The sequence below is a fragment of the Myxocyprinus asiaticus genome, chromosome 11 (assembly GCF_019703515.2).
Source record: "Myxocyprinus asiaticus isolate MX2 ecotype Aquarium Trade chromosome 11, UBuf_Myxa_2, whole genome shotgun sequence".
Classification (NCBI taxonomy): Eukaryota; Metazoa; Chordata; class Actinopteri; order Cypriniformes; family Catostomidae; genus Myxocyprinus; species Myxocyprinus asiaticus.
In genome coordinates, this window is record NC_059354.1 from 42004855 (window position 1) to 42024913 (window position 20059).

The 20059-nt window shown below is 37.0% G+C and overlaps 1 protein-coding gene across 3 annotated transcripts; it reads left to right on the forward strand.

Annotated features, from left to right (window-relative positions):
• Positions 1-604: 604 nt before the first annotated feature.
• nemp2 (nuclear envelope integral membrane protein 2) lies at positions 605-19991 on the forward strand. Of its 3 annotated transcripts, XM_051710210.1 has the most exons (10): positions 685-812; positions 2053-2437; positions 3610-3719; positions 5618-5849; positions 5932-6004; positions 6700-6793; positions 8842-8956; positions 13122-13347; positions 14658-14846; positions 19008-19991. In XM_051710210.1, the coding sequence occupies exons 3-10, from the start codon at positions 3702-3704 to the stop codon at positions 19309-19311; spliced, it is 1251 nt and encodes a 416-aa protein (XP_051566170.1). In that variant the 5' UTR covers positions 685-812; positions 2053-2437; positions 3610-3701; the 3' UTR covers positions 19312-19991. The 3 variants fall into 3 exon arrangements, with proteins under 3 accessions (XP_051566169.1, XP_051566170.1, XP_051566172.1); XM_051710209.1 differs by lacking the exon at positions 2053-2437 and having other exon boundaries at positions 605-812; XM_051710212.1 differs by lacking the exons at positions 685-812; positions 2053-2437 and adding an exon at positions 2451-3289.
• Positions 19992-20059: the final 68 nt, after the last annotated feature.

Here is a 20059-nt window from a genome sequence, read left to right on the forward strand (position 1 = left end):
CCTCAGTAGATGGGTGCAGAGTATATAATATGTATAATTATAATAATATATAATTAAAATAAAGTATTAGACTAAAAGCACACCTGTAAAATCTATTTTCTTTTCTCTTTACATCTTTATCACTCTCCTAAAATGTACCTCATGCATTCCCTTCCAGAGGAACTTTGTTCCCTTCTCACTCAAAGCGCTCGCGCTTGTTAAAGAGTGGCGTGCTGTCATAGCAACCATGTTACGTACCGTTTCCGTTTGTCCCACGAAGGCCGTCTCGTTTAAACGAGGCTTGTTTAAAGGAGGGCACTCGGTATACTGCAGCCTTCAAAGGACGCGACCTACCTAGCACGCAGCCTTCGAAACGAGACACAGCCATGTTTATTTTTAAACTTTTGATCACGGATTCAGTCCTGACTAATAGATCAGTAACACGCAAATCGACGTGCAGAATTACGAACATTTAAATACGGTTTAAATGTGTTCATTTATATATAAAGCAACTTGCTTGTTTTTATAAGAAGGCATTTGAACCTCTCTACATGATGGATGAAGTTAAATAGCGTAAATATCAGTACCCATCATGCAATCTGAATCTGTTAGTTGGGTCTGGTTTACAGGAAGCCCACCGAATTTGAAACCAAAAACATTAGCTTAGCTCAAGCTAAACGAGTAAATCATTTACCGGTAGTTTCTGTAAAATCCGTCCATTTAACACAATATACCGCAAATCATGGGCAAGATATGTGTTTTTATACCCGTTTTAATGCTATTATGTACTCGCTGGCAAAGTGCAGAGGGAAACAGAGGACATTCCTACGCAGGTAAATGATTTGCATCACATGCTAAAAAGCCAGCAGCATAAGCATAAACAAACAACACAAACATTACAAAACAGATCCACAGGGCTGAATTATACTGTACATGGATAGAATTCAATTTACCTTTACCTGATAATTCCAACAGATTGCAGTTAAAGGAATATTCCGGGATTAATACAATTTAAACTCAATCGACAGCATTTGTGGCATAATGTTGATTACCACAAAAATCATTTCGACTCGTTCCAACTTTTCTTTAAAAAAAAGAAGAAGCAAAAATCGAAGTTACATTGAGGTGCTTACAATGGAAGTAAATAGGCCAATCCGTAAACGTTAAAATAATCACTGTTTTAAAAGTATAGCCAAAAACAGTATTCATGATAAAATCACTTACTAACCATTTGTTATTGCGCTGTAATCCATGTAAACGATGATTTAATCAACATTGTAGCTCAAATAATAAACGAGATTTAACAAAGGAATTGATGTAAGTTCTTTTATAAAATTATAAGTCACATTTCTGCCTTTAAAACTTTCAAAAATTGGCCTCATTCACTTCCATTGTATGTACCTCACTGTAACGTTGATTTTTGCTTGGAAAAAGAGGGACGAGTCGAAATTATTATTATTTTTTGTTGTTGTTATAAATCAACATTGTGCCACAAATGCTGCTGATTGATCTTAACTTGTATTGAACCTGGAATAGACCTTATTCACAGCAGCACCGTAAGTCTCTTCAATGGGCTGTATTGCAGTTTAAAGTGTTTCTGGATCATCCGCGGACAAAACATTGACAAAATATATTTCTAAGAACATTCAGTAGACTAAAAACTCCAGACAACGTGATTTATGGAAAATCAGATGTGACCAAGGAGCTTTTTACAGCTTTATACTGTACATGCCATTGAAGAGACTGTAAGTCTATCCCTCACAGCCACGTTGTCATTCCTATGAAAAATCAAAGATGGCGCCACCATGAATAAGGTTTATATTCCTTAAAATCAATCTTGAATTATGTTCCTAAAAACCTTGCAAGCTACCTACCTAGACAGTATTTTTGGGCATTACACTGTACAGGCTTTACAACATCCATATTTCATATGATGCTAAAATTCTTGTCCATGTTGTCATTTTGCTAGGTTTTTTTTTAGACTCAATGAGTCTTTTTATAGATGATATTGTACATGGATGTGACCCTCTTCTCTATCTTTTTTTTATTTTTTTTTATCCCCTTTTCTCCCAGTTTGGAATGCCCAGTTGCCACTACTTAGTAGGTCCTCGTGGTGGCGTGGTTACTCACCTCAATCCAGGTGGTGGAGGACAAGTCCCAGTTTCCTCCTTTTGCCACCGTCAATCCAGGCATCTTATCACGTGGCTCGTTGTGCATGACACCGCGGAGACTCCCAGCATGTGGAGGCTCATGCTAATCTCCGCGATCCATGCACAACTTACCCTGTGCCCCCATTGAAAGCGAGAACCACTAATCACGACCACGAGGTGGTTACCCCATGTGACTCTGCCCTCCTTAGCAACCAGGCCAATTTGGTTGCTGGGGAGACCTGGCTGGAGTCACTCAGCACACCCTGGATTCGAACTCGCGACACCAGGGGTGGTAATCAGCTACCAAGGTCCCATTCTCAATATCTTTTATCTAATAAATAAGAGAGCGATTAACATCAATGTGATTGGATCACAAACTGGAGTTAAAGGTGCACTCAGCGATTCCTGAGAAACACTGTTGATATTTGAACTCAACTGCCAAAACAACTGCTCCTGAAGGGAGGAGTGTGTTACCCACCTATTGAGAAGAAAAAGAGCAACTTCTGCATCTGTCTTCAAGCCTTCAAACCCTCTCAGAGGTCTCTCCACTGCTAAAAAACCTCACCCATGTTGATGTGGCTCCTAGCCCTCGACTTATCCTAATCCTTATTTTTTTAGTTTATATTCGTCTGACCATTATCTCTTGGTCTGTTTCTCACCATTTGTCCTCCTTGGAGATTATAAAGTTTGCTTCAGCCAGATTTGCCATCGCTCTTCTAATTAATTTCCCTCTCGCTCTGCCCCCACCCCCCATCCTGTGCATGCGCAAGCACCACCCCCTGTTGCTGACTGGCTTGAGTAGTGTTGTATGGATCGGTCTGTTCCACTTTTTTTTTGTTCCATTTACAGAGCCAGGGCTGTGTACAAATACTAGATTTGTTTTCAGCCCACCCACAGAATGGACAGCTAGTAGAATGTGAGGAGATATTTGCAGACTTTGACAAAGTGTATTGGATTAGAATTACTGAGTGCACCTTTAAATCAGTCTTGATTTATCACCAGTGAACTGTGCGGTCTGGACACAGTATGTGCCTCAAAAACTAGCTAGCTCCCTACCTAGACAGCATTTTTGGGAGATCATTGGTGCTTCCAAAATCCATATGATGCCTAAAATACTGTTTGGCAGCTAAAACGTCACGCATATCTCCAAACATAACATGGTATGTTATTCTATACACATTTATCTATGAGATTATGAATATGATTAAATCATAGACTGCATTTAAGTCAGGGTTCATTTATGTCTAGTGTGCTCTAAATAAATACCTTTATCAATGAGATTAGTAAAATGAGTCTTGATGTTTGACCACCGAAATGTTTTATCATAATTTAGGTGTCTCAAAATGTATCAAGCTCCCTATGTAGACAGCATTTTTGGCAAATTGCAAAAAAATTTGTCTATGATGCCCAAAATTAGTTTCTTTTTATACATTAAAGCAGATGAGAAATTCTAATCCTTTCCTGATTCTGTGTCTGACAGATTGCGCCTATGTAAATGGAGACAGTGACCATACATATTCTGGGAGCCGATGCTTCTGTTACAGCTCTGGTACAGTAATCAAATGGAAAGACATGTGGTCCACCTTCAAGGTAATCTACTGCATCCTGCTGTCCTATTAGTTAATCTTCCTGTGTTTTTTTGTTGGGTTAAATGAGGAAGATGCATGTCTTATGCCTTGATGATGAGAATTGCTAGTCTTTAAAACAAAGTCCAAAGCAGTTAGCAATAAAAAGCAATTTTAGCTGTTCATGACATGGAATACAGTGGGGTGGCATGGTGCCTTAGTGGTTAGCACTGTGACCTTACAGTAAGAAGGTCCTGGTTTTGAGTCTCGTCTCAACTGGGCCTTTCTGTGTGGAGTTTGCATGGGTTTCGGTTTCCCCATGTTTAAAACCACCACTGGGGGTTGCGTCAGGAAGGGCATCTGGCGTAAAACCTGTGCCAGTCAAATATGCGGATCACAGATGGTTTCCTCCCTGGAGTCTGAAAAAGTTAAATATCAACTTGGATTTAACTCGCAATAAGAATGCTGTTACAATTCCAAATGTATATCAACAATAGGTCTTTGACATAAGAAGCCATTTTCCTCATCATAAACCTATGGGTCTAAAGTGAACAGTTATGTATCTGTAGTGGCAGTGATTGGTCATCAGCGATATGGCATTCGCATTCCAGGACAAAGCTTTGCTTTTAGCCCTGGAACACATTGAAAATGCACAAGAATGGAACTTTTTAATTTTTACTGATTCAAAATCTTGCTTCCAAGCACTTGAATCGTTAAAGACTGATCACCCTATTATTGTTCATATTTTAGTTAACATTTACATTTATGCATTTGGCTGACGCTTTTATCCAAAGCGACTTACAGTGCCCTGATTACAGGGACAATCCCCCTGGAGCAACCTGGATTTAAGTGCCTTTCTCAAGGACACAATGGTGGTGGCTGTGGGGATTGAACCAACAACCTTCCACTTACCAGTTCAGTGCTTTAGTCCACTACACCACCCCACAAAGTTAAAGTAGACCTTTTACAGAAGCAAAAGTTACAGCATTGTATTCTGTTGGATTCAGAGCCATAGCAGTCTTTTTCGCAATGAACAAGCAGATATTGCTGCTAAAGAGGCCCTATCAACAAAAATCAGTTGTCAGATTCCACCTTCAGACCTCAAGTCCTTGTTGAACTCTTACATATTAAACAAATGGCAAGCAGAATAGGAAGAATGTGACAAAAACAAATTATTTCAAATGAATCCTGTGGTTGGCAAAAGAATCTTTAATTCTTTTAAATCTAGACATGATCAAGTGGTACACACAAGGTGTTGCATAGGTCATACTAGACTGACACATGGGTTTTTATTGAGGGGTGAGGAACCACCAAAATGTCATCATTGTAATATTACTCTGACTGTGAAACATATTATTTTTGACTGTTCTGCTTTTAATGTAATTAGGCAACATTTCAGATAAAATTTTGAAGGATTTGTTGAATACAGGGTCACCTGGAAAACTTTTAGAATTTGTATTTATTGTAATTGTTTTCTGCCCAATTTGGAATGCCTAATTCCCAATGCACTCTAAGTTCTCGTGGTGGCGTAGTGACTCGCCTCAATCCGGGTGGCGGAGGACGAATCTCAGTTGCGGTAATAATGTATTTATTTGCTGTATTTATTGATTTTTTTTATTATAACTAGTACTTGCCATGATATAGCCCTTGATGCTGATATGGCAATAAATACCAAAAACAACAACAACATCATGGATGGTCCGCTGTGGCGACCTCTAACGGGAGCAGCCGAAAGAAGAACAAGAAGTCGTCACATGGAATACAGTGCAAAAATAAACAGCATATGGTTTTGGAATAACAGTTCATGAGGGCAAATAAATAATGACAGAATTCTTATTATTTGGTGAACTATTTCTTTAAATTAAGCACAGACAGTGCACGCCATGTATGATGAAGGCTGATCTGTATTCGCATTGTTCACAGGTGAACGTGACGAGTTATGAGGACGTCTTCATCATGTTCCCGATGGAGACCAGTAATTGCCACCATCCAGATGATCTTCTCACAGTTACTAAGTGCTTTGTTGAACATTACTGGCCATCCACTATCCAAAAGGAGAAGGCTTTGGACATTCCTCTGGTTGATGAAATTGTCTGCTTTATGACCGAATCACCTAGAAGCAACACTGAATACACACTACATGTCTCAAACAAAAGTGAGCAAGAGCAATCAATAACACCTTATAAGAATACAAAGGACTTGGGCACTGAATCATGATGATTTACTTTCATTTACAGGGTTAAATAGAATGTGCTTCTTGCTCTTTTTCTGTGGGCTGGCACTTTTTTTGGGAGCGAGATCCATATGCAGGTAAATGGCAATTTTGCTCTAGTTTAGTTGTTTTCATCTAGAGGAAATCTATAGAATAATGTCAGAATGAATTGGGATCAAGGGTGTTTCCTTGCACAGACATTATCCAGTTACATGAAAAGTTCACTCATACATGAACATTCTGTCCTTATGTACCCATCCTTATGTTGTTCCAAACTTGTCTGCTGTTTTTTTTTCTTCTGTTTTTTCTGTGAAACACAAAAGGAGAATTCTCCATATAACAACAGTTCATAGTGACCGTGGATGTCCAAAAAGCACCAGAATATTAATCCAAGGAACAGACTGAAATTTAAGTCATTATTCCCTGATAATCTTCCCCTATACCAAAGACCTCAAATGAGATTTGAAAGCTGCAGTGGAGGGAAAGATTTTCAGTGAATAACAAATAATTTTTGTGTGAATTGTTCCTTTAAGTCCTTCCTTTAAAGGTGCACTCAGTAACTTTTGTCTTTGTGTCATCTTGGACTTACAGTGACACCTAGTGGTGTGGATGCTGCATCATTCAAAATCAATAGTTTTCAGTTACAGATGCCATTGCAGAAATTCACTATTCACAATCAGCCATGATTCATTTAATCCAAGAGTGAAAGTGTCCAATAACAAGATGGTTACTGAGATTAAGGGAGTAATGTCAATGTCAAATGTCAATCTGACCCAACCTCCATGTTTTTCAGGAGCTCACTGTTTTTCTACATCACTGGAGTGACATTGGGAGTCATCGCCACATTTGTCTTTCTAATACTTATCCTAAGGAACTTCATACCAAAGGTTTGCAATGCTTCTGTCAATGTCTACTCAAAAATGTTTAAACATACAATATTGAAAATCATTGCCATTGTGGCCGCAGGGTTCCTTTCGACACATTTATGCTTTTATCAAAATAACTTAATTGTTAAATACCCAGGATACACAGTATCATATGTTTCCTCACACTGATCAAACATGTTGGATTTACAAGTCTGGGTGTAAGCATGTCGATGCTGCTAGTGAGCCTGTTTACATGCACAGCAATATGCTGATTCTCCCAAAAATAAACTTATTTAAAAAAAACCTGACAAAGCAAGAAATCTGCGTTTAAATGACATTTGAAATAATTGCATTATTATCTGTTATTCTCTGCTTTTGATGTCGAACCTTAAAGAGGCGTGTGCACATTGGATCGGTAAGAGCGTGAAATTGGCGTAATGGGCAAAAATAGATGCATATTGATAGGTTTATTCTTATGCCGTTTATGAACTTATTCCGATAAAGGAATGCTGTTTAAAGCATTTACATGCTCATCACACACGTTGTCAGTGCAATCCGTGTTAGAACGTGCATGTTAATGTGCTTATTGTCTCTGTCTATTAAATTATAGACCCCCTTTTACATCTGGTATTAAAGGAAAAGTTCACCCAATAATGAAAATTCTCTCATCATTTACTCACCTCATGTCATCCCAGACTTTCTTTCTTCAGCAGAACACAAATTAAGATTTTTAGATGAATATTTCAGCTCTGTGGGTCCATAAAATGCAACTTGTAAAGGAGGGGAGGGTCTCATGACGAAATGCATCAAACAGCAAAAAAGACAGAAAATACTGTATTAACTGAGCTTCAGGTGTGCATGTATGTCATCTGTGTCCCTGCATGTTGATATCAGACACATAGAAGAAGATCTGTAAAATTTTTGTGCAGATATATGTATTCACTTTTTCGAAATTTCTGATCGGACGATCATTTCCTGTTAAGGCTGCACGCTTATGGCATTGTTTAAAACTCTTGTATAACTTAGTGGTTGATTTACAGGTGAGGGGTGTTGCTTCGCTGCTGTATGGGACGCACCAGGAAGGATTAGCATTTACATCTCATATACGCATATATCACATTTTGACTATCTCTGTATGTGTTTTTTCCTATATATATATATATATATATATATATATATATATATATATTATATTAAGATAATATTATTATATTGTAGATTATGATATTTATTACACAATTATCCATCCATCCATAAAATCATGTATTTGCTCTTAAATTACTGGAAAAAAAATCCAATCAGAGGAACTATCATTTTGACCAAACACCTACTGATGCTGAAGTAAATTCAAAATGTTTTATGCAAAAAGTAAAATGCAGTAAAAGTCTAAGTAAAAACAATCATTGCACGTTTTCTAAATGAACAGATGAAAATGTTTAATCATTGTCATTTATATGCATCAGTGTAACAATAAAAAGCACTACGTTCATAACATTTTATTGAAAACATTTTATATAAATTATTTAGAATGCCTGATGGGGACCTCCGTAAACACTTTTGAGTAACGATGCAAAGAAATCATTTCATCAGAGTTTTAAATCGATTCATTGAAACCGTTTGAAGTGATTCACAGATATGAATCAAACTAAGTTTAGCACCACTGCGATTCTGATATTTAAATCTAAAGCACTAAAACATCTGTCTTCATGCTATCATCCTCACAATTCCCGACACAAGATAGCATCATGAATCTAGTCTGATGACACAGTCTAAAGGAAATTTGATTGCTAAATAAAAAATTTGTGAAAAAATAGTGCTTTTAAAATCCTTGTGTGCATATTGTGAATACTTTATATTGCTCAACCAGTTGATCAGCAATCATGCAAAAATAAGTTTGTACAGTCTTGACTGAAATAAAACTTTTCAGGTCACATGATCTTTTAATCATTATAGAAGGAAAAACGGTAATGTTCTTTAATGTTTTAATGCTTTTGATGAAAGTTATACAGTATAACCCTGGGTAAAGCCTACACGTAACCACATTCACTTGGGTCCTGCTTTTTCCACAGCGAGGGCTGTTTCTGGTGTTGTTGGGTGCTGGCTCCAGTTTATCCTACATAGGGATCCAGAGGGTGTTAAATGAATGGGACAACATCGTGACTGAGCACTGGATAGAATTGCTGGGTAACTAGGCAACCTTTCTTTATAATTTATGACCTAATTTTCCCTCTCTTGCCCTGATCATCTAATCAGCCAATGTCATCAGACAGTAAGCCTTTGCTAACATTACAAATTAACTTTTAAATGTACCTTTTGTACAGTCACAGCGTGCTGCGTTCTACATCAGTCAAATGCCATGTTTTGTCTGTTATGTGCTTTCCTCTGTGCTTGACACACTCTCTATACAATGGTTACATAAATAAATATCTGTACATCATTTTGACAGCAATTATCTTTCTTCTCTCTCATTGCATGTTTCATTATCTGAAATACACGCATGTTTTAACACCCCAGCATCGTACGGTAACAGACTAGAGCAGATTGACATTCACCTTTTGTATCATATATCCTGGCTCAGTTAGTGTTATAATATGAGGGCCAAGTATTTTGAATGCAGAAATGACTGCCTCTTGACTGCTCAATAGATTCTATTCTCTGCCAAATCAATTTCCCTCTTCAAGCACTTGCAGTATGTAAATGCATCACTATTTGAATGTGAAAACCACAGGCATATTAAGATTAAGGGAAAGAGGCAGAGCTGTGCTGGTGGAACATTGATTTCTATGCCTTAAACAAAAAGGCTATGGGAAAATTATAGTGCCAATGTGTGTCTTTTTACTTACCCTTTTATTTTCAGTGTTTTTTACCCTCTTTTGTTTAAACAGACCTACTGTAGTATTAATAGCACCATTGTTGTTAAATTCATAATTCAGCGTTGTTCCTTTTGCTTTTATATTGGAGTATTCAGCAATTCATTGCGTTGTTGCAGCAGTAGGCGGTAATGTATGCATTAAGTGAGTGAAAGCAAGACAAATACAGACACATGGCATCCACTGTTTGGCATTGACACATTATAGGGTATTTACACTTGGTCCGATTGAATAAGCACATTGCATTTACAATTGGCCACAGCAATGTGTCTCTGCCAAACAGATATAAATCCGATCTTCAATTCCTGTGCTGTATGCAAATAAAACTGACTTTGTTTCCGTGATTATGCTAATGCAGGGCAGCGAATTTTAAATATGTGATTTATTATTTGATGCCAAGTGAGTTTGCCCTGCACGCCGGTGTCTGTGTGTGTGTGTGTGTGTGTGTGTGTGTGTGTGTGTGCACTGTGTATTTTTCCCCTCAGTGCTTGTCGTAGGTAAGATGCGTCATGCGCGTCTTTCAGTTTTGTCAGCGATCTGCATCAAATAAATGAAGAATAAATTGCTGTCTCTTCTACAACGTGCATCCTTTTCTTACTTTGTTATTATTTATTGCACCACGCTAGCCCCATGCAAATACTCGGTTACTTTTTGCATTTTTCATATGCTGACGTAGTGTTGTTTGGGCGGAGTAAAGTTTACATATGTGGCTTGAACAGCCAGATGCATTTACACCTGACCCAGTTTCAAATGGAATGTGTCTCAAACCACCTCTGAAGGTGGTTTGAATGATCGGATTTACATCCGTTTCGAATCCATGTTGGAGGGTGTTTACACTTGGTCTTTTCATGATGGAAAGCAATCCGATCAGTAAAAATGCATGAAGTGACCTAGTGTAATTACCCTCAAAGCTTGCCTTGTAATAACAAAATGAAAATTTTGCCTCATGTCGTTCCAAATCTAAATTACTTTTTTTCTACCTTGAAACTCGAGGAAAAGTGTAGCAGAATGTCCTGGCTAGTGGTTAACCAAGATATACGTATTAAAAAAACGTATATATCTTCTTAGCGCTAAAAACAATGCTTCTTGCATGACTTCTTGCATGAACACATGAGCCATTGTGATTTCAGAATTATCTCCCTTTTAATTCATGAGTTAGAACTTGAATTAAATTGGCCATGGCCCACAGGAAGTTTAATTGAAATTTTTATTTGAATGATAGGAAATGGAATTTACTGAACTGTAATTAAAATACATTTCATTAGACAATTTTATTAGTCCAAGACACATTTTGTGACGAATAATTACGTTATTATATATATATATATATATATTTTTTTTTTTTTTTTTTTTTTTTTTTAAACAAGTATGCCTATTTATTCCCTAAATGGTAGAATTACAATTTTTAACTTAGACATAAAATTTCTTTCTCTAAAAAATAAATTAAATTAAAAGATATTAGTTTTTCTGTACAGCACCACAAATGGGCCATCACATTGTTTTCAAATAACTTCATAAAAATAGATTCAAAATTTTAATCTATTAAATGTTTAATATATAGAGCAAATTAGAGCATTCCTGGAAATGAAGTGTTCTTCCACTATGGTCCATAAAATGAAAATGCACTAAATATAGTGAAATGAATGAAAATTCTACAGGTGGTATTTTTAAACATTAGTACATTTTATTATGTTTATTATTGATTATTGATACTGTAAAAAGCGATGTGTTTGTAAAACTTAAAGAAATTAAGTTTGCATTGCCTTTTCAAGTTGAATTAATCAACTGCATTTTAAATTAACTGAACTTAAAATGTCAACCTCCCATGACTTATACATATTAGCTGTACTCATTGCATATTCATTTTACATGTTTAACAATTACATATTTAAATTAAGTTAAATTTAAGAATATTTCTTGAACTCTGTCAACTTAGTCCTATGACAATTGCTGCTTTATTACATGTTTTTAAACAATTCTGAGCATCTCATGCACATTTCTATAAACATATATTTCATGGAGAATGATGTGCTTGCTGTCTTAAGCCAATAAGATCACATTTTTACTCAACACATGAACACATTTTATGTAGGCTAATTTGAACTGAAATAAATACATTAATCCAATTAACAATTAACTCACTGCTGTGCTTGTTGGTTCGACTAAGTATGTTGTATTAGAAAAGCTGCATTGAGATGCATTACTGTAAAGATGAACTGTGTAACTTTTTCAGAAAGCTGTTTTGAAAACAAAGTTTATTTTTGCAATTCCATTTGGTGGCGCTAGTGGCGCAGAAATTACATACTTCAGCTTTGAAGTTGCTAAGCCCAAAATACTACGATAATCAAGTAAATCTTGCTATGTTTTTTCAGCATTGTTTACTTGATCTACAAAATTATTTTACAGTGTAGTGTTTTTGGAAATATCCGATTTGTTGTACATATGATAATATGATAACCTGTTTCACACTATACTGGAAAATCAAATTTAGTATTAAAAAATAAACTTAAAAACATTCATGAACTTCCTTTACATTTCATTCCATTTAAATTCTGCTTCCTTAAAGTCAAATTCGAATTGCAATTCTACATTTGCTACCTCAATTCATATTCAGGAATTTAGTTAGAATTGACTTAACATTCTTCATTCAATTCTGAATTCACTCTGGTGTGAACAAGCTTCTCTCATATGGATTTTAATATTTCCACTGAAAACTTATAGGTTGGGCACGAGCCACATGGACTACTTCTGTGGTACTTTTGGGTGCTTTTTTAAGCTTTAAAGTGAGTCACTGCCATTTTATTGAAGAGACGGGCCGCAATATTCATTGAAACATCTTTTGTGTTCTGCATAAAAAAAGAAAGTCATACAGGCTTGGATGGAACGATATGAGAGTGAGGAAATTATGACAGAATTTTCAATTTGGGGTGAGCTATTTCTTTAATCTCTGTCAGTATAAACAGGGCTTAACAGTTGCATTAAACACAGGCACACCCAAATCATATTTGAGCTGCCTGTTTAAAGAACAAAAAAGACGTGATGTTGAGTTGTTACAACGTGTATATATATATTTCGTGATTATGTTGCAACTTAGTGTGCTTTGCAACACCTGTACATATTGTAACATACATATTGTTTTTTAATAGACTGCTTGCCAAAATCACCAATGAATGACAGACAAGCTAAGGCAGGCTGCTTCTGTCTGATACAAATTGGAGATGCTTTTAATGTTGTTGTTAACTTGAACAGGTGTGCTCTCAAATCTTAGTTCCACTTTAATGTAAACAACAAAATAATAGGTAGGTTATTATCCTACCAGATAGGATCATGGGTAATGGTCACACCACAGTTGAATGTGGCTAAAACCAAGTTTTTGTCCCCCTGACAAGTGAGACAGATCTGCTATAAGTATTCATAAGGTGATTATCCTGAAGAGTGCAAACAAAAGTGCTTTTTACACATTTTCCCTTTTTCTGCAGTCTATGTGCTGATCTCGGGCTCATTTAGCTTCATCATATGCTACAAGCACGGCCCCATCACCAACAACTACACCCTGAACTTGATGACCTGGTGCATGCAAGCTGTAGGCATAGTGTTGCTTTACTATGGCATTACATTCCCCCCTGCCTACTACATAATGCTTGCTTGCCTGTTGTGCTGGAAGATCCTGCCCTTGGTCCTGAGCCTTCTAATGGGGATATGCAGGTTAGAAAACAACCACAAAATGTGTTTAAAGTCATAGTGAAATTCCATATGCAACCCATTTTAATTTAGAAAAGGAAAGTTGTTTCTGAGGCAGAGCACATTATTACTAGGGATGTCCTGATACCGATACTGGCTGCTCATACCTTTTAAAGCTCCTTCAGGGCTCATACAGGGAAAACACCATAATGAGCATCGTATTTTCTGTTTGTAGCAGATGACAGGGAATAGAGTGCTAATTCATTTTGTAGCGCGAAGCACATACAGAGTGCAAACTTATTTAATTAAATAGCAGCCTTTTGCGGTTTAATAATCACTTTGAGTCACGTAGCGACCGGCTTTTCTGAACTGGCTGTCTTAAACACGTCAAACTAAAAGCTCAATTTAATGAAAAAAAAAAAAGTAAATAAAGTACATCACTACTATAAAGTTATGCAGTATTAATTGTAATACTACTACTAAAAATAATAATCATAATTCAATAGTAATTGTATTATATTTAAGCAATATCTCACATCTGTGATGCTCTGTTCTGCAGCACTTTATTTGACAAAATATAACTCCAATGTTGTATTTTGGATTGTGCTGTGAGGTTCTGTATAAAAGCACTTTATTTGATAAAAAAAAATATTATGTTGAAAAATTAATTATATTTTCATTTGATGACAGTTTTAATAAATTCATTTATTTAACCAACATCTTGATGATAACATTGTTATAAACTATTATGGAATTCAGAAAAAAAAAAACAAAAAAAAACAGGTATCTGGCTCAGTATTGGCGAGTACCATGTAGGAAGTATCGGTACTCGTACTCGTTCTCAAAAAAAAAACAAAATGGAATCAGGACATCCCTAGTTATTACATTTTGATTTGAGAGAGATAATCAGATATTCACAAAGTAATTGTTTAATGCATTGTTTTTATGTAACAGCCATTCATTCTTAATTGAGAATTTAGATCATAAACGAAGTTTGCCTAAATATAATGATATAAATAATAGTAAAATATTCATAGTGCATGTGGTTTTATTGTTGCTATTGTTTATTGTTGTTATTGTTTAATTATTATTTATTTATTACTGCGTCACAGAGCAGAATGTTTTTTCTGCATATCAGTTATCAGACACTTGCATCGGCCGTAAAAAAATAAAAACAATATTGGTGGATCTCTAGTTTTCATAAAACATTACAAAGACATTTTTTTTCTTCTTCTTTGGAATAAGTTGCACCAATGAATCGTGCATAAAAAGATCAGGAACGTGCATTAAGTAAATGGTGTCAATTTCTGCATTGTCTGCATTTCTGTTTTCAGTCTCTTCTTCTCTTTCCTTGGACTGTTCCGGTGGAAGAAACGCCCCAAGGCTAGGTTGCTGAACGAAGAGGAATACAGAGAGCAGGGAGAGATCCACACTAAAGAGTCACTGGATGAACTGAGGGAGCACTGCAACAAGCCTGGTTTTCCTGCGTGGGAGACAGTTTTGAGGCTCAGAGCACCGCAAAAGTAACAAAAAATTATTAATAATTTTTATTCATTAGGGAACATATTACGATAAACTGGATTTTCCTTGCTCGTACAGAATTCAGAGCTACCTCTCCAGTCAACCCAGCCCATTTATTGAAGTTAAGCAGCAAAAATGGGTTGTTCAGAAATCTTGATGGTATTAGAGTAGCCAAGCATTATAGAGGTCAAAGATACAGTGTCAAAAGGGTCAGGGAGTGGGTGGAAAATGGCCACATAAAACTAAATTACAACTGGTTTTGGTGCAAGAAATCTTGACTAACATTATTAATAGATTTAAAGATGAAGTGTGTCATTTCTGCTACATTGGCGGCACCAAACAGAATTGCAAAAATAATGATGTTTGAAAGATTTTCAAACAGACCAAGTCTGTCTGCCATTGGTCACACAAAGAAGTAGTCCCGTCCCAATCTCACTGCATTCAGGACTGGAATTTTGCAATGCAGTTTTCCAGTCATTGAAAATTTGAAAAATACCTAAATGTCCTGGAAAAATAATGATTTGTCCTGGAAAATGTTAATATAACCATTTGACTGTGTTGCTAGCAAGGTTTCCGTTACAAGCACAAAAACATGGTAACGATCTGACTCGGAATAGGAGTCAAATACACACATTTGTATAGTTTTTTCACTGCTGGTGGCTGCGCATTTTGAAACAACATCAGTGGTTAAGGGCGCTTACACCCTCATGACTGATTACAGCAGCAGCCAGTCGTGTGCTTGGCAATCGTGGTCCAACCGAGGTAGATCTCTTGATTGGTTACAGCTACGACCAATCGCGTGCTTTGCTTCAGTGGCGCGTGCAAAGTAAGAAGCGGCATTCGTGAAATTTCTCATTCATAAACAAACTGAATGACCTGGTACTTGTACCGACCGACTGAATGAGAGGGGCATGTTGTTCATTTACTTCAGCATGTGAGTCTAGCTTGTTCATCATGGAGAGAAAAGGGCAGAAGAGCTATTAATGTGTAAAAGTGACTGATGTTTCTACACGTTGAGGGGATTTCACATGATGTGTCAGTGCTGCCGAATACATTGAAGTCTATGAAGTGACGCATTAGCACAACCTCGGCTCCAACTTTACACCAAAGTGTTTTTCACACACGTTTTGCCTCACAAATGATGTCTTTGAGAGTACAAAGCTACATTAAATATTTTAAAATGGTTGAAATTTATGAAGAGATGTTGAACGTCTCAATTTATTTTAATACATTTTTACCTTATAATTTCCGAGTATCCAGAGACCCCAGTTATTGAACTACATTAATAAAATTTTTCAATGTTTATTGTGCACACTTCCTGTTTTCTTGCGTGGCAAGTTCATAAATTCGCCCCTCCATAACACTTACTACAATGTGAAGTAAACTTTTCTCTTCATTAACTTTTCTAAACTTTACTAACTTCATGAAATACATCTTCGCCTACAATACATCCAAAATTCTGCAGCTACAGTTCTTACTTCCAGTAAAAAGTCTGCACACATCACCCCCATTCCCCAACAGCTCCATTGGCTACCAGTTACCTATCGCATTCAATACAAGATATTGTTGATAACTTTCAAGGCACTTCACACACTTGCTGCTCAGTATATCACTGAGTTGCTTCGCCCTTATATTCCCACTCGCACTCTACGGTCTACTGGTGCAAATTTCCTGTTACCCCGAAGTTCATGTTGTCTCCAATGGGAGGCAGGTCATTTATGACTGTTGCTCCTCGACATTGGAATGCTCTCCCACAACCCATTCGGGAACTCACTACTTCCTCCTCCTTTAAATCACATCTAAAACGCATTTCTTCTCTCAGTGTTATCTCTTGGCTGCTTGTTTGGGAGTTTCTTTTTGTTTGTTTTTTTGGAGTGTATGTGTTATCTATCCGTTTGCTGTATTTCATGTATTTGTTCTCATGTAAAGTGACCTTGGGTTCAACAAAGGTGCTATATAAAATAAACATATTATTATTATTATTATGAAACACAAACAGATTAAAAAAAAAAAAACAGCAGATGCTCCCAATTGAGACAATTTCTTTAATGGTCCTGAGTCCAAATACAATGTGATATGTATTTGGAAATAATCTTGGATAAAATGCGACGCTACTTCAGACATCCTTGTTGTTATCCCGGGGTGGTCTCTGGTTAAAGTGGACCAATCACAGCTGTTGTGGTCTGTGTCGATGCGACGCGCAGTAAAGTTTTGAGGAGGTGCATGTCAGGCTATGCCGTAGGCTACGCCGCAACCACCGTAGCTACGCGTAGCCTACGCCGTAAATTTGCATCTAAAGCATCTAAGTATTTATTTTCTTTTATATTAATATTTATATTTTATATTAGAAATTATAATTTAAATTAATAAAATGATCAGATTCAAGTATTTGCATTGAAGTATGACACAGTGGTTTTTAAATGGATAGTTCTCCCAAAAATGAACATTCTGTCATCATTTACTTATGCCATCCTAGATATGTATGATTTTCTTTCTTCTGCAGAACACAAACCAAGATTTTTAGAAGAATATCTTAGCTCTGTAGGTCCTCACAATGCAACTGAATGGTGATCAGAAGTTTGTAGCTCCAAAAATCACAAAGGAAACATAAAAGTAATCCATATGACTCCAAATCCATATCTTCAGAAGCGATATGTGTTGTGTGATGATAGGTGTGGGTGAGAAACAAAACAATATTTAAGTCCTTTTTTTACTCTAAATCTCCACTTTAACTTTTTACTCTCAGATGTGAAAGTGAAACTAAACACCACATGTGACTTTCAGATGTAAAAATGAAAGTGGAGATTGAGTAAAAAAAGGACATACATTTTTATTTGCTTCTCACCCACACCTGTTATATAGCTTCTGAACATATGGATTTAACCATATCTTCAGAAGTCTTAAGGCCCAAACTAAGGGTGAAACGATTAGTTGACGTTATCGACAACGTCAACAATAAAAAATCGTCGAATAGTTGTTTGATCTTAACGTAACATAAGATCATATGAAACTCTAATGATTGCACACAAGAGCAGCACTGCAGATCGCGCCTGACAGAGGAGAGGAAGAAAACACATCTCATAGTCCAGCTACGCAAGCTCGATTCCACGCATCGTTGCGTAGAGATATGTGTCTGCGCTCAATTCATAACCCAACGCAAGTACACGCTGCATTCTCTGTGTTGCCGCAAGGGGCGCTAGAGCAGATTTTCTGTTTTCAGTTAACTGTCATGGCGGAGCAGCAATTTGAGGAGAGTCTTGCCAAACAAGTTAGATTATACAAACATATTTACGACCCCTTGTTCCCTCTCCATTCGAATAAAACAGAAACAATGCTTGGCAAGAAATTGCAGCTTCCCTAAATTCTGATAACGACACTGTAAAGAGAAAATGGAAACAACTACGGGACCGATTTCTCAGAGCCAGCAAGAAATGGAAAGGCGTCCGCAGTGGAGATGCCGCAACTAGCTACGGATATCCAGTCATTTTGGACATGTTGGGATGGCTTTTTGACTTCATAAAACACCAGACCACAGAGTCAAATTTTCGTGATTCAGTTTCGTGGCACCAACAAAAAAAAACTCTATCGCCCCCTTGTGGTGTGAGGTTTGTAACTGCCAGAGCAACGCAAGAACGCACGTAAAGTATGTACAACGGGACCGCGCGTAGGCTATGCATTGGCCAAGTGCTCGAGTCTGCGTTCGCGTACTTGCGTGAAGTATGTTTCGGCCTTTATGGATTACTGCTGTTTACTTTTATGTGATTTTTGGAGCTACAAATGTCTGATCACCATTCACTTGCATTGTATGGACCTACAGAGCTGAGATATTCTTCTAAAAAAAAAAAATTTTTGTTCTGCAGAAGTAAGAAAGTCATGCACATCTGGGATGGCATGAGGGTGAGTAAATGATGAGAGAATTTTCATTTTTGGGTGAACAATCCCTTTAAAACTAACATCAAAAAGAAAAAAAAAATTCCTCTGAAAATCAGATCCAGGGTCCAATAATTGCCCCATAGTAAAAAAAGTTAATTTCTGACCTTGAACGAAATTGAAAAGTGACTGAGGCTAACTTGCTGCCCAACATCTCGTTTTGTTTCCTACATTTTTAAATTATAAAACTGAAGTGGAGAAATATCTTTATCAGTTACATCCACCTCTTTCAGATTTGCAGAGTTTCTGCGCAGTGGCTCGCACGTCACTCAGGAGGAGCTTCAGTGTCACGAAAGACAGTATGGCCCTGGTGGGGCGTACTACGAGCACATGCTGTTTAACCACAGCTCCAGTGATGGACTGCCTGAGAGAGAAGAGGACGATGACAGCGAGGACGAGCTACATAGAACCAGTCCTCCAACCCCAAACAACCTCCCCAGTCCCCCAGAATACAGCGCTGCTGTCTGCCCCTTCCCCACAGCCACCTACACTGCTCAGCCAGAACCCATGGATCCAGAAGACCAGGATTTCTTTTGAATCTGACTGAAGGATGTGATTTTAAGGTTTTTAAATAAACTTTTTGAATTTCACAATATCATAAGGAAAGCATGACACTAAGGAACCTTAGAAGATCTCTAAGATTTGTAAAGATTGTCTCATGTTTTCTTAAATTATCTCTTTGATACAGCGTGGGCTGTTTTGTAAAAGTGAACCTGTATTTGTAGTTCACCCAAAAATGAAAATTCTGTCGTGTACTCGCCTCATATTGTTCCAAACCCATATGACTTTCTTCTGTGGAACACAAGGGAGATATTGGACAGTATGTTAGTCTCAGTTACCTTTCACCTTTTTTCCATACAATGAAAGTGAATGGTGACTGAGGCTAACATTCTGCCTAACCTCTCCTTTTGTGTTCCACGGAAGAAAGAAAATCATACAGGTTTGGAACAACGTGAGGGTGAGTAAATGATGACAAAATGTTCATTTTTGGGTGAACTATCCCTTTAAGTTCTGTTGAGGATACCACTGTTCTGTACATACTGTATGTTTATAATGTTTCTGAATAGATGGTGGTGTGCTGCTCTCAGGTATATCAAGACATCCTTGCAGTTACTGAGATATTTGTTTCAGTTTGTAATATAAGGGAACACTGGCCTCTAGTGTCAGTTAAAGGCACAGTTAACCCACAAACTACAATTCTGTCATCATTTACTCAGTCTAATGGTTTTTGAAACCCCTTTGACTTTCTCTTCTCTATTCAACACAAAAAGAAAAGTTTGTTAAT

Coding starts and splice junctions, on each gene's coding strand:
- nemp2 (XM_051710209.1), top strand. CDS start 722: ATGGGCAAGATATGTGTTTTTATACCCGTTTTAATGCTATTATGTACT. Junction 813..3,609: donor CAGAGGACATTCCTACGCAG/GTAAATGATTTG, acceptor TGTGTCTGACAG/ATTGCGCCTATGTAAATGGA. Junction 6,005..6,699: donor GGAGCGAGATCCATATGCAG/GTAAATGGCAAT, acceptor CATGTTTTTCAG/GAGCTCACTGTTTTTCTACA.